Source organism: Chenopodium album, chromosome 27 (assembly GCF_948465745.1).
Source record: "Chenopodium album chromosome 27, dcCheAlbu1.1, whole genome shotgun sequence".
Classification (NCBI taxonomy): domain Eukaryota; kingdom Viridiplantae; phylum Streptophyta; class Magnoliopsida; order Caryophyllales; family Amaranthaceae; genus Chenopodium; species Chenopodium album.
This window is the reverse complement of record NC_137860.1, coordinates 1,384,626-1,398,459: the sequence shown is the minus strand read 5'-3', so window position 1 is coordinate 1,398,459 and position 13,834 is coordinate 1,384,626. Positions and strand designations below refer to the sequence as shown.

General features: G+C 34.2%; 1 protein-coding gene across 1 annotated transcript; it reads left to right on the top strand.

Annotated features, from left to right (window-relative positions):
• Positions 1–1,314: 1,314 nt before the first annotated feature.
• Positions 1,315–9,990, top strand: LOC145620243 (calcium-dependent lipid-binding protein-like). The gene is made up of 8 exons (XM_081674880.1): positions 1,315–2,522; positions 3,793–4,034; positions 4,616–4,634; positions 6,284–6,489; positions 6,652–6,860; positions 8,759–9,197; positions 9,274–9,406; positions 9,676–9,990. The coding sequence occupies exons 1-7, from the start codon at positions 1,666–1,668 to the stop codon at positions 9,360–9,362; spliced, it is 2,061 nt and encodes a 686-aa protein (XP_081531006.1). The 5' UTR covers positions 1,315–1,665; the 3' UTR covers positions 9,363–9,406; positions 9,676–9,990.
• The last annotated feature ends 3,844 nt before the right edge of the window (positions 9,991–13,834 follow it).

Sequence of the window (13,834 nt, the reverse complement as noted above, 5' to 3'; positions counted from 1 at the left end):
GGTGACTTTGGGTGTGTTGTGAAGTGATGTAGTGTGGGCTAAGAGGTGCAACAATGGAATAATTGTGAGTGTGGCAAGTTGAAGTTGTTGTGTGGTGGTGCGTGGGCGTGTGATTGTTCTTGGCGTTGTGATGATGGGAAGGGGATGCATAGTAATGTGAGAGGTGAGGAGTTGTTGTAAGTTTGGCAACTTTTAGTTTGTTTTTAGTAAAAACCTCAAAAGCTATTTTATTTTTGACAATTTTTCTAACTATTTTTTGTTAATCCGTTAATTATTTTTATTCAACTTATAACATTTTTGTTGGATTGTAATTAATTTTGTTAAATTTAAATTATTATTAATGATTAAAACTTAATCTTACAGATTTGCTGTTGTATTTATTGCTTTATAATTATTGAATATACTGATGTAAACTTATTATTACTTAACTTACTTTTGTTGAATTTGGGTTAATTTCATTGTTTGAAACTTTTTTTTTTAATACTAGATTTTAACTTTACTAAATGTTTATAAGATGAATAAAATGGGACTATATTGATAATAAATGAATACGGAATACATAAAGGTGCAATGAGATTTCTTATTTAGGGATAAGATTATTGAGTGAAGTGAAACTTTTATTTAGAGATAAATAAATTATTTAAATACAATATTTTGACCTTTAATTAAATTAAATTCATTAACATCTCACCTTATTGCAGATCAAACAAGCATCAACATTCGTAAATTTAATACACTAAAGATGTATCTTGCCATTTGTATCAACCCCACACTCATTTATATACTTCATGCTTTTAAAGGGTAAAGAAAAAACATTTATTATTGCAATTCATATACTTGGTAAAGAGATCCACACCACCAATCACACTCGTTTGATTATCAAATCTCCACAGTCTAAACTAGGATGTGTTCTCTTTACTTGAACTTCATCTATTATTTCTTGATTTTCAGGTCATATGTACATCTAATTAGATATGATACTTATTTTTGTAATGAACACAACATGCCCTAAGATTATCAAACCTCACAATAGGTACAAGTCTTACAAAACGAGTTAATCATACCTTTGATTGGTAACCATAGAATTTGCATTCTTCACTAGTTGACTCTTGAGTGGAGGGGGGAAACTCCATTGAAAACATTGACATGCACAAATGTAGACCATAAAGAGAGAAAAAAAAAAGAAGAAAAACACCAACTAGAATAACGCCGACCCACGTGTAAAACCTTCCAAAATTCACACCAAAATACAAAATCAATTTTTTTTAGCAACCAAAATAAAATTAAAAATTACATAAATTAAAAAAATTATTATCCCAACTTTCCCACATTTGAGGCTTCAACCTCTTCTTGTGATTTCCACCCTTTCCCCACCAGTACCTTTTCTCAAACACCCATTTGCTATACTTTCATTGGCATGCCGAATTGCTGTCCAATTGAGGTTTGCTTTGATTTATTTCTTGCATTCAAGCTTAAATTTTGAATCTTTTTTTTCTGGGTTTTGGTGGGTTTTTTTGGTTTTCTGAGATTTATAGTTTTCTGGGGTTTGTTAATTGTTCCCCAATTAGTATTTAATTTGATTAGAATTCATGTTTACTTATGCAATTGATGTTACTTTATGTGCCCATATCAAAATTAGGGCAACCCATTTGCAATTTATTATAAATGGTTTTGCTCTCTGCTTGTGCAAGCTCTGATTTTTCCCAAATTACCCGGGTTCCATTCCCGGTTTGCCCATGTAAAATCGACCCGAGACGGGCGGTTTGTTTGAATGGAAGTTGGGATTGTGGTTTTTATTTGTTAGGGTTTCATAGAAGTAAGAGGAGGAGGTGTTTTGGGGAGAATTTGCATAAGAATGTGAGTAGGAATTGGGTTTTTAGAGCTTGTGCTGTTTCTAGTGATGGTGGGGGTACTAACTTTAATGTAGATATAGCTAATTCTGCTAGGAGAGGTGCTAAAAGTATTGTTCTAAGTCGGTTTTCGGATGAATTCGACAATGATGATGATGCTAATAGGGATTTGTCACAAGAATCTATTCAATTGGGCTCGGGTTTTACCAATTTTGAACAAGACCCGATTGTGGATAAGCTTAGGACACAACTAGGAGTGATCCATCCTATCCCATCGCCTCCGATAAACCGTACTGTTTTCAGCTTGTTTGTGTTCTTCTTCTTTGTTGGGGTTGTTTTTGACAAAGTATGGACACGGTTAAAGAGGAAAAAGTCCGATACTCAGCTTGCTTTGTGGCGGCAAACACCCTTGACTGGTTCGATGTTTTTTGAGAAGGATTTGCAGAGGAAGGAATCAGTAGAATGGGTGAACATGGTGCTAGGAAAGTTGTGGCAGGTTTACAGACCTGGTCTTGAAAATTGGATTATTGGTCTGCTTCAACCTGTTATTGATAATATAGAAAAACCAGATTATGTAGAGCGAGTGGAGGTGAAGCAGTTCTCGTTGGGAGATGAACCCCTGTCTGTTAGAAGTGTGGAACGCAGGACTTCTCGCCGTGTGAATGATTTACAGTAAGTAATCTTAGCTTTAGCAATATTTTTATGTTTTCTGCTTGTTACCTCTATCACTTCTGTTGGTACAGTCTTTAACTCTTATTCTGAAAGAAGTTGGAGGGGACTCAAAAAAGGTTGACACTGATATTATTGAGCTGTTATTCAAATATGACTTTTACCTTTAATACAGTATCGTTTTTCATTATTTAGTCTTTAACCTAGTTTTGCAGTTTCGCTGATGAAAATTCATCATTAAGTTGTTGCCTTTCATGTTCCCAATTTTGAATGTGTGTTTCAGCACTGCATAATGATTACCTGATAACACCTTTTACCCCACTCCACCTCCATCCCCCAACTAAATAAAATAAGTAAATTGAAAAAAAAAAACCTGGATTAGAGTGAAGGAGAAGATTATTGTATAGCTCTTTTTCCTAACTATTACCTTGTCATGCTGGTATGTTAAGAGGAAACAGTTTAATACATACTTCCTTTGTTCTTTTTCAATCGCAACATGTGGAATTTTGCACTTTTCATATATCTCCTTTGACCTACATTTGTGAATTGTGATATACGTTAGGAAAAATATAGACATATTGTCATGTGAGATCTTGTTAGATTCATCTCACTTTTTACTTTTTGAAATATCAACTTTTTATAATTTTAATAAAAGGATGATTAGAGGTGTTGATGATGAAAAAAGTGCACCGGCGAGCATGGAACTCCTAACATTGCATTTTTAAAAAAGATCAAAGTATGTCCGTGTATATACGTGGAAATCATAGATATTTGCTGAGAAAACAAACCGTGTCACTGTACATTGAACTTTCTTACAGTCATTTGTGTCGTTTGGAGATTTGACCATTATAGCTATGTTTTGGCTGGGTATTTGAGTTTTTTTTTTTTTTTGTGTTCTACGAGTTAAGGCTTAGGTATTTAGTGTCAGCCCTCCTCTTATAAAGGGTGGCTGCTTCAGGATATGGGATGGTGACATGACTTCATAAACCAAATATTGTTACTTTTGAATATGTAAATCTAGCCTAATTATTGGTTCGTGTTATGTGTTACATTTTTGGTAGGAAAATATAGGAGAAATAATGGAATTGATATTTTAGGTCTCATAGAAGTTTTATTTTATTTAGGTTGATTAGCAAGTTTTGGGTGCGATGGTTAACATCAAGATTTTTTTTTTTTTTTTTTTTTCTCTTTTGAATTTGTCTGAAGGGTCTTTTCACGTGAATTAATAAGATTGCTCACTCAGCATTTCTGTATATCCTTTGATTCTATATAGGTACCAGATAGGACTTCGTTACACTGGCGGTGCTCGTATGCTCTTAATGCTCTCTTTGAAATTTGGTATTCTTCCCGTTATGGTGCCAGTTGGTGTTCGGGATTTTGATATCGATGGGGAACTTTGGGTGAAACTAAGGTTAATACCCACAGAGCCTTGGGTTGGAGCTGTTTCATGGGCCTTTGTTGACCTTCCAAAAATTACATTTGAATTGTCACCATTTCGCTTGTTAAATTTAATGGGTAAGTCATTTGTGAGATCTGTGATATTTTCCAGCAAGCCTAAGTTTGTCTCTTTTGGATGGATTACTTTATGCACTGCTAGTATAAGTTTTGGCTCAAAATGTTTGATTTTTATATTGTGAGAGGCTACATCCATTACTTATCTGTTTTCTTTAGCTGTCGCCCTCAATCCTCCACTTTTAAAAGTTGACCTTTCACTGCAATTTCTATTAAAAGATGTCAACAAAAAGTATTAAGATTATGTTTGTAGATTTGTGCGTTTTTTTATTTTATTTTTAAAACTACCTTGTCTCGTTTTATTGTTGACATTTTTACCTTTCATTGGTTCTGCTTCTTTGGGAATATTAACTGTATGGTTTGTTCTCACCACTATAATCCTTTCTTCTTAATAAGAGTGCTAAAAGGTGTGTTAACATTTAAATTATATGTTGGGAGTAATTATTTTATTCATTTGCTGTTGACATTAATGATTTTTAACATGATGGACAATGTTTAAGCGATGATAAATTTTGTGCTTATTTTGATACATTATAATACTAACATTCTTGTTTCTCTTGTCTGGACATATGGGGCGATACCAGCAATACCTGTCCTTTCAACGTAAGTTTAAAACCTTAATTTTTATCAATTTTGCTTGTAATTGAAACTTGATTCAATTCGATATGCCACTTCCATGCTCGCTCGCTCTCTCTCTCTCTCTCTCTCTTGTTTATGTTTAATGTTTGCTTGTCGAGCATTATTTCCATTTTTATTGTTCATTTTACACTATTCAAATACACCTCTTTGACTTTCTTATATGATTTATACATTAGGAATAGTATAGTCATGTGGCTTGTCCCAATCGGAATTCTTGAGTTTGGATGACGAGGTGTGTTTAAAGACTTTGTAGTGGATCTTGTTAGATTTGTCTCGATATTTGCTTTCTAAATATCCATTTTTCTTTCTTTGTAGATTAAGATATCAATAAAAAAGATTGTGCGTTGTAAACTTAGAGGGAATATTATTGTTGGACTCCGCTAAAGCACATAGTGTTAGACCTTTTTCTTTGGTTATTCTCTATCTGTTACATAATATTAGTAGAGTAATCTAATGTTGGATTTAGTAAATTTGTATAAGATAGAGAGAAAACTGTATAGAGATATGGGTATTGTCAAATAGTATGTCCTCAGTTCTATTTTATTGCAATGCGGAGGGGATGCACCGGTTTTTAGGAGAGGAGAGAGATAAAATGAATGACCCATGTGATGAGGAGAAAGAGAGCATATCATTGACCAAATAAAGTAAAGGAATACAATTTGATTAAAAGAGAACAAAGGAAGTATGAACTAATTCCAACATTATTTACCAAAAAAAAAAAAAAAAACACAAAAAACTAATTCCAACATTTAAATTACTCTATTAGTATTGTCAACATCTCAATCTTGTAATACTCTTAGAGTAATCACATAGTGATTAATCATGTAATATAATAGAGTAAGCACATATTGCTCTTACGGCATTTTGTTATTTAGTTTTGCATGAGACAACCATAGTTTGCATTTTAAGGTTGTGAGCCCTTACTCTCTTCCCATATAGGGGACTATTCTCCCATTCATTTTTCCTTAAAATTTCCATCCACTTCTCCAAATTGCTAGATGTTTCTAGCACAAATCTATTCTTGTAACCCAAATATAGGCTAGTTATTACAAGTCCTTGCTCTCTTTGTCTGCTGCTAGCCTGCTGTTCTATGTTTTCTTTTTAGTTAAATTAGATATTCCTCTTCTTTTTCTTTTTTTATTTTTTTTTTATTTTTTATAAATTTTTTTTTTTTTTAAATTTATTTATCAAATGTCTATCAAGTAATCAGTTGCTTGTTTTTTCTTGTTATCAAGAATCACATCCTATCTTTTTGACTTAGTAAATACCCTAGCTTGATACATGCTATATTCCAATTATGGCTAGGAAGAATTCCTTTTTTTACCCTTACCTAACTTCACCAGATGGGCCCTCTCATACCGTTAAACACTCATGTCTCTAAACAGTTTCTCTCTATGGTTACTTTCCTTTTTTCTCATTGTATATGTTGTATAAGTTAATTACTGAATAAAGCACTTTTATTATATTGTTATTTTTTATTATTATATTTCTATTGTATCTTCTGTCAAAATTATAAAAGCTATGTGATAAGCTGTTTTTTTTAGTATCTCTCTACCTCAAATTGGCTCTGCACTCTAATTGTTTGTAACTTATGCACTACTTTCTGTCAACAGCTTCTTGATAAAACTGTTAACTGAAGATTTACCAAGACTCTTTGTCCGCCCAAAGAAGATTGTTTTAGATTTTCAAAAGGGGGAAGCTGTTGGGCCTATGCCTACTGATTTGAAATCTGGGGATGCTCAAGAAAAAAATAAAGATTCTGTTGGTGAGCTGTCAGTGACCCTTGTTGATGCTCGTGATCTCTCATATGTGTTATATGGTATGATATTCTTACTAGCGACTTTTTTTTTTCTCATAGTTAATGAATTATGCTGAACTTCAGAACATGTTTCTCATTGATTCATTGGATTGTATATTACTTTGTTCTATTGGTTGTTGTTTGCTTTGCAAAAGAGTTTATCTTTTCTATACAAACATTCAGGTAAGACGGATCCATATGTTATTTTGCGTTTGGGAGACCAAGTAATACGCAGTAAGAAGAATAGTCAAACCACAGTCATTGGACCACCTGGTGAACCAATTTGGAACCAAGACTTCAATATGCTTGTTGCTGATCCTCAAAAACAGAAATTGTATGTTGAAATTGTGGATTCTCTTGGCTTTGCAAATATGACAATTGGTACCGGAGAGGTAGCTCTCTTGTTCTTCTAAAGGTTTCTTTGTATTTGAAATTATTTTTCCTTATTCTTTTGTAAAATGTAAAGAATTGGAAAAAATTTCGCTTTATCATTATAATTTTAAGTTCCTTGGAATAATTTATTAGGTTATTGTCAAAGTGAAAATTTTAGAGAGGCTCAAAAGTTAGAACATTTTAAGTGACTGAAATACAAATGTAATAACTATCTTGTTTGCGAATATGTAAGCTGTATGATAGTATCAATATTCAATACCTCAGTATGCATAATGACTTAATACTGGGTAGTAGCAGATGATTTGGTGACATGATGGTCTATAGTGAATGTGGAACATGCTTTGTGAAACAATTGTTGTCTGCATTGCATCCCTGATTTGACTTATTCATTCAATGTTGGATGTAGTTCATGAATGTATTTGTTGGTTTCTAGTTTTAAATGATTAATTTTATCATACAATACATAGATTAGGACTCAACGACCCATTCCATCTTGTGATTATGTAGTTTTGAATTTTTGATCAATATCATGATCTACTGGATACAACTTGGGGCAATGTGAATGGCCAGCTAGGCATTTTCGTGTATTGAAGTCCTACAATATGCTTCATAAGTCGCTTAAGCTTGTCTTTAGTGGGTTCTGGACAACTGGTGTACATGTGTATCTATGTATTAGGCTATTAGCTCTGAATGAATCAATGAATCATTATACCATTTTACATGCTTTCCCTGAAAGTAGAAGACTCGAAAATGGCTTTGCTTAGATTTCCTCTTCTATGGGAGAATAACTGAGACTTTGAGAGATTACAAGCACCTGGTAGGCTGGTATAAAGATGTAAGCTTGTATTTTTCAATTGAAGCTTGTGATTTGTGAGGTAATAGTCCAAAATTTAAACTTAGAAATAATATTTTTCATAGCTGTTTCAGCACAGACCAGTTGCTAAGGATGGGTTGCCTCGTAGAATTTATTAATACAGAATGTCCTGATGCCATTGGAGGGGCCAACCAAATAGCATCAGGAGTGTTTCTGCCATCTGTTCCAAAGTTAATCCATAGAAACATTGACATAATGTTGAAGTCCTGATTCATTGTAAGTACCACAAGTCTGTCATATTTTGCTTGATATTCTTCCTTCCGTAACCCTTATTGAGTAAACCTATATTTCTGATACCCCACATAACCCTAGACGCCCTTAATTAATGTAGTTTCCTTTAGCAATTTCTGCTATCACATTCCTCTCTGTTATTCATACTATCTCAGAGAAAATGAGGCTGTGAATTTGTTTGAGTGCTTTTCCCTGTGATGTTTCCTAGAACAAAACTTCCTCTTCACTAGTTGGGGTAGGATTATACTTATACTTGGTCTGGTCTCTGCCCTCATTTTGTGTTTTTGTTTTGTTTTCTTTTTCTTTTTTTTTTTTAAAATTCATATACCTCCTCTGTTTTCATTTATTTGCAACATAGCCTTAAGGCGCGCTTTTTAAGGAGGCGATTAAAGTCGGTAAACGGTTAAAATTATCAAAATAATTTTGAATATGGAAATAGGGAAGAGTTAGGTACTACATGTGTAAATCATTTTGATCAATTGGTCCATTTACATTATATAATCTCTTCCTTAAAGTCCGTGTCATGAAGGATTGTTGCAAATAAAAGAAAACAGAGGAAGTATTAATCTCTTGCCTTTTACAAGAGGAGAAAAGTATTTCAATAATCGACACCTTTTGTGGTGGAATTCTTATCCAAATATGATGGTGTCCCTCCTCCTCATGTGCTTGAGTCATTGAGTGTGTATGCATGTGCTTGTGCATGGATTTTTTTTTTTTTTTTTTAACACTGACAATATGGCCCAGAATATAGTGGGTTTATGATTTATTTCTGATGCTGTGGCCGGATCTCAGGTTGATTTAAGTACTCTCCAAGACACAGTTCCAACAGACAAGGTTGTTGTCTTGTCTGGAGGTTGGAATTTCCTTAGAAAGAGAAATTGTGGTGAGTTACTTCTCCGGCTGACATATAAAGCATATGTGGAAGATGAAGAGGATGAGGGGACAAAAGCACAAGTAGCTAGCTCAGTAATTTCAGATGATGATGGCTCTGATGCTGATGAACCTGGTCTTAATTACAAGCAAATGCCCGTGGGAGATAAAGAATCATTTATGGATGTTCTTGCTGCTCTAATTGTCAGCGAGGAATTTCTAGGAATAGTAACATCTGAAACTGGAACCACTAAAGTTGGGGATGATGTTACTAATACAGGCTCTACCTCTCCAAAGTCTCAAGGCATTGCAGCTGAATCCGTTCCTTCTAGGGTGGATGGCGAAACAGAAAGATCTAAAGGTAAGAATATATCTAGTGGATTATAGTTCATTTCTCTGGTATTTTTATCTAATCACTGAGGACTTGGTAATTGCAGGATCTGCGCTGTTTTGGCTGGCTGTGATTACCAGTGTTGCAGTTGTAATTGCTCTGAATGTTGGTGGTTCAAGTATCTTTAATCCTTGATTTTCCCCAAGACGGCAATTGCCAATTTTTGGATTTTCATGAAGGTGAGTAATTAATCCTTGATGAAGATGCTAAGTTCAAGTTCATATTTCCTCTACTATTGCAATGAAAATTGACGTACTACTAAAATATGAATTATGATGAGTTGTTTATGAGAACCTCGACTTATGGATAAGTATAACTCAATGAAATCTCCTGATGATATCACAATGTGTCTTGATCATGATTTGTGAACGTGCTGCTTTTCAATTTTGTATTTCTGCATTATATCAAGTGTGTTAGGTTTCTGAATGGAAAGAACTTATATTGGCAGGCACAAGCGTACTTTAGAGGAGCAGATGGTGATTTGTGTTCTATACTGTCTGCTGAGCCGTTACTTATGCAAATTGATGTAATCCCAGTGAGTTAATAACTCCTTAGTCTCTCGTCATATAATAATTCTTTGTTTGGGGAATTTTGTGGCCTGTCCCCTTAATCGGCGTTCAAATTGTAAATCCTAACTCCATCTCTCTCCTTCCTTTCTTGTAACTTAACTTGGCTGCTACTTGTATTATATAAACCACAGGTAGTTCAAATTGAAGACACTCCTATGATCTTTCATTCGGAGGTGTAGCTTGTCTTGTTTAAATACTTTTCAGAAAGCTACCTCTACAATAAAGTTTTTTCGAAAAGTACTTGGTAATATGCAGTATTATTTGGGATTGGAGTTGCAGAAATGTGTGAAAACACTCATCATCTTCAAGTATAATAATTTTACAAGCATCATTAAGTCTAAATTAGAAATTGGCGAATGGCGATGGATGCATCGGACTAAATGGATGCATATGTTTTAGACTAGAACATCTTATTTTAAGTGTACGAGTTTGAAATTACTTTACAAATTGAATTTGGGTTTTTAAATAAAGAATTTATAAAGAGCATTTCAAGGAAAAGTTAAGAGAGGGATTATAAATTATAAACAAAGTAATTTAATCTCAACATCCTAAGTCATTCATCTTTTTCTGTTAATCCCTTCTAATCTTTTTCTTATACTGCGTGCGCTTATGTTCTAAGGTTTTATATTTTAATGCATCTAAGGTTCTAAGGTTTTATCACTATAATTTTTTTTTTTGAAGATCACAATAATGTATTACGTCTTATAATTTCTATTTATTTATTTATTTAAAAAAAAAAAAAAACTGTTACAGATATGTTGAGCTATAAGAAGTTGGACGAAGTGAGATAGACAGATACTCAGGTAGACACTTGAGAATAATGAGTTGAGATTGCTACGCAATACACTTATACACACTCCTCAACCAATCATTCAATTGATAATTAACTAAATGTGCACGTTGGGAGAGTGTTATGGAATATTCTGATATACTCACTCTAAACTGTCTATTTAAATCATTATTGCTTTCTTCAACAAAAAAAACAATAAATGATTATTGCTTTTCACCCAAAAGAAAAAAAAATGATTAATGCTACATCCTTGAACTATTATACGGAATACTATAATAATACTAACTAATCAATGATTTGATAAGTCCATCGTCCGAGCAGCTGGAATACGGTTGTAAAATAGAGTACACCTCTACTTATTCGGTACTGTAATTAACATAGACAATTAGAGGTGACAATTAGTTTGTTTGAATTTGGTATAACCTTTTTAAGTTTGGGCCAATTTAAATTATGATTTATTATTAATCGATTTATCATATAAAATGGACTAAATTTAATTGAATTAGATTTTTTTGTTTTATTTATTTATTTATTTTTTTTTTTTTTTTTTTGGGTTCCAAGTCAATTTACCATCATTCCCACTTCATCTACAAACTCTGTTTATAGTATTACCTTTTTAAATTTTAATGTCACATTAATTGTGGTGAAAATGATTAAGGCCATGTTTGGTAAATGGCTTTTTGGTGGCCTTTTGGTTAGCTTTTAGCTTTTGGCTTTTTTATGTGGTCAAACAGCCAAAAAATGTGTTTGGTAATTGGCTTTTTAGCCAGTGAAAAGCTGGCTTTTAAGCCAAAATGAAAAAGCCACTTTGAGTAGCTTTTTTTGTTGGCTTTTGGCTTGTTGGCCCACAAATTATTTAATAAACAGCCAACAACCAACAATTAATTTACCAAACACTTTTATAAACAGCCAACTTAAACAGCCAATTTCAAAAGCCATAATAAACAGCCAAACATACCAGCTGGTCAAACAAGCCAAGTGAACCAACCAACAGCCAACCGCCAACAGCCACTTGCCAAACAAGGCCTAATTGTAGTTCAAAATTCATGCAATCATGCTAGATGTAATAAATCACCTTTTTTCAATTTTAATGCATCAATGGCACATTGTTGCCTATACCTGTCCAACCACCTTCAAACACATCATTTTCTCTTCATACTCATCGTTCACGTTGCCAAACTATAAAAATATAAAAAGTCCAACCAAAATTCAATAGACTTTATCATAATAAGACCTTGAGCACACCTAATTGGTAATTACATTAAACTCCCTACTTTATTTAGTCCTTTATGTTGTACTATTTGGGAATCGAGAATACTCAATTCGAAGAGAGAAAAACTTTGATCATAAATATTTATCAGATGTACACATGTGGGATCTTGTTATATTTCTTTTTAATGATTCCAATATACATATGTTTCTGTCTGATCCCGATTTCCCCAAGAATTCGGACCTGAGATCCTGATACTCCTATCGGCAAGCTGAGAACCTACACAATGAGAAGAAGTTAGCTAACCCCGGGGTGGTCCGGGGATAACCACTCCGATGATAAAGTCAGAAGGTGTTTAAGAGAGAAGAAGATAAGTAAGAGAGAGAAAGTAGAGAGAGAGAGTGTAATTAATGCCCCCATTAATGAGGTCTTACCTACTATTTATAATGATCTACCTTGACAGGTGGCTCTCATCCATGCAGAGCCTTCTGTGCCAAGTGTCGAGCTTTTGCTGCCACGTGTTGAATTCCGACAAGCCGACATGTCTTCTTTCTGGAACATATCGGCATCCTCTCATAACTGTTAAGAGCCTGGTCACGTGCCTTCACAAGATATCGGTCACACTCAGATATCATCCCATACAATTAGCCCCCCAAGTGAGGACGCATGATCATACATCATCGTTCTCAGTTAACACAGGCAACAAACTGAACTAAACAAACTTTGGGTCCCACTTCTCATTCTTCAAATTTCACCTTATGTTGGAAATTTCATGCGACAACATTTCTTGTACTCTGTCAAGCACCGTTCGTTAACAAAACTTTATTATTGACCTTGCTGTTGCCGCAGTTCGTTATACTTGCTTGGCTTATACTCACACATTATCAGACGAAGCTTGAGAATATCTTAGAGACTCATATTCACTATATTCTTTCAAGCTCTATATTCTTTTGCTGAGAAGATTTATTCTTATTCATTGTTTTTATTTCTATTTTGTTATTGTAAGAAGACAATCTTTGTACTATAATCCTGTACTATATCCATTTGCATTATTATTGGCTTTTAACCGTTTGCATTATTATTGGCTTTTAATCGTTCTTCCCCCCTAAGTGACCTTGTATGCTGATAGCAGACAAGGTCTACTTGTTATAAAATACCTGGGAGTGAAAAACTCCGTTTTCCCCCCCAAGTGACCTTGTGTGCCGATAGCGGACAAGGTCTACTTGTTATAAAATACCTGGGAGCGAAAAACTCCGTTTTCCCCCCCAAGTGACCTTGTATGCCTATAGCAGACAAGGTCTATTTGTTGTAAAATACCTGGGAGCGAAAAACACCGTTTTCCTCCCCAAGTGACCTTGTATACCGATAGCTTACAAGGTCAACTTGCTTCAATGAGCACGTAATGGTAGTGTAACCGTTTTTTTTTTTTTTTTGAGCGGGAAAATTTTCACACGTGTCATAAATCCTGCCGCTGCTTTTTGAAACTACTTATCGAACGGGAACCGTCGGATCTCTGAACCGCCTTTCACTTCAACTAGCCATTCAGTTTCCCTTTTTAGATCAAAATAACTTCATTTTCTCATTACTTTGCATTTTTTCTAAGTTCTCTCTCAAAAGTTAAAAGTTTTCGATCAAAGTTCCTACTTTTCTTCTCTTCTTTGTTTTCGGTTTGCGCATTTCAGTACTCCAGGCGTGCTCTTTCTTTCTTCGTCGTTTCTTAGCATTTAAAGGCACTAAATCAGCGATTTTCGTCGAAGGTATTGTCGTACCCTAACCCTTGATTTTGCATGCTATTTTTATTTTCTTATATTTAATTAAATGTCTGAAGATAGTGTTGAAGAAAATTTTCCTAACCTTAGTACTGCTAGGCGTCGTTTAATTAGGCAGTCTTTAGGCAAAGAAACCGGTAGTAATCAGGGTAATTCATCTTCTCTTTCTGATAATATAGACTACCCGTTTGAGACGTTATCTTCTGAAGAAGAAAAACGCGCTTTTATGATACATAGGACCATTGCTCATCGTGAAAGTGCCCATCACC

What these genes read in the sequence shown, in the direction of transcription:
- LOC145620243 (XM_081674880.1), top strand. Translation starts at nt 1,666, where the DNA reads ATGGTTTTGCTCTCTGCTTGTGCAAGCTCTGATTTTTCCCAAATTACC. An exon ending in TCTCTCATATGTGTTATATG is followed by an intron (nt 6,490 to 6,651) that starts GTATGATATTCT and finishes ACAAACATTCAG; the next exon opens with GTAAGACGGATCCATATGTT. An exon ending in CGAAACAGAAAGATCTAAAG is followed by an intron (nt 9,198 to 9,273) that starts GTAAGAATATAT and finishes TGGTAATTGCAG; the next exon opens with GATCTGCGCTGTTTTGGCTG.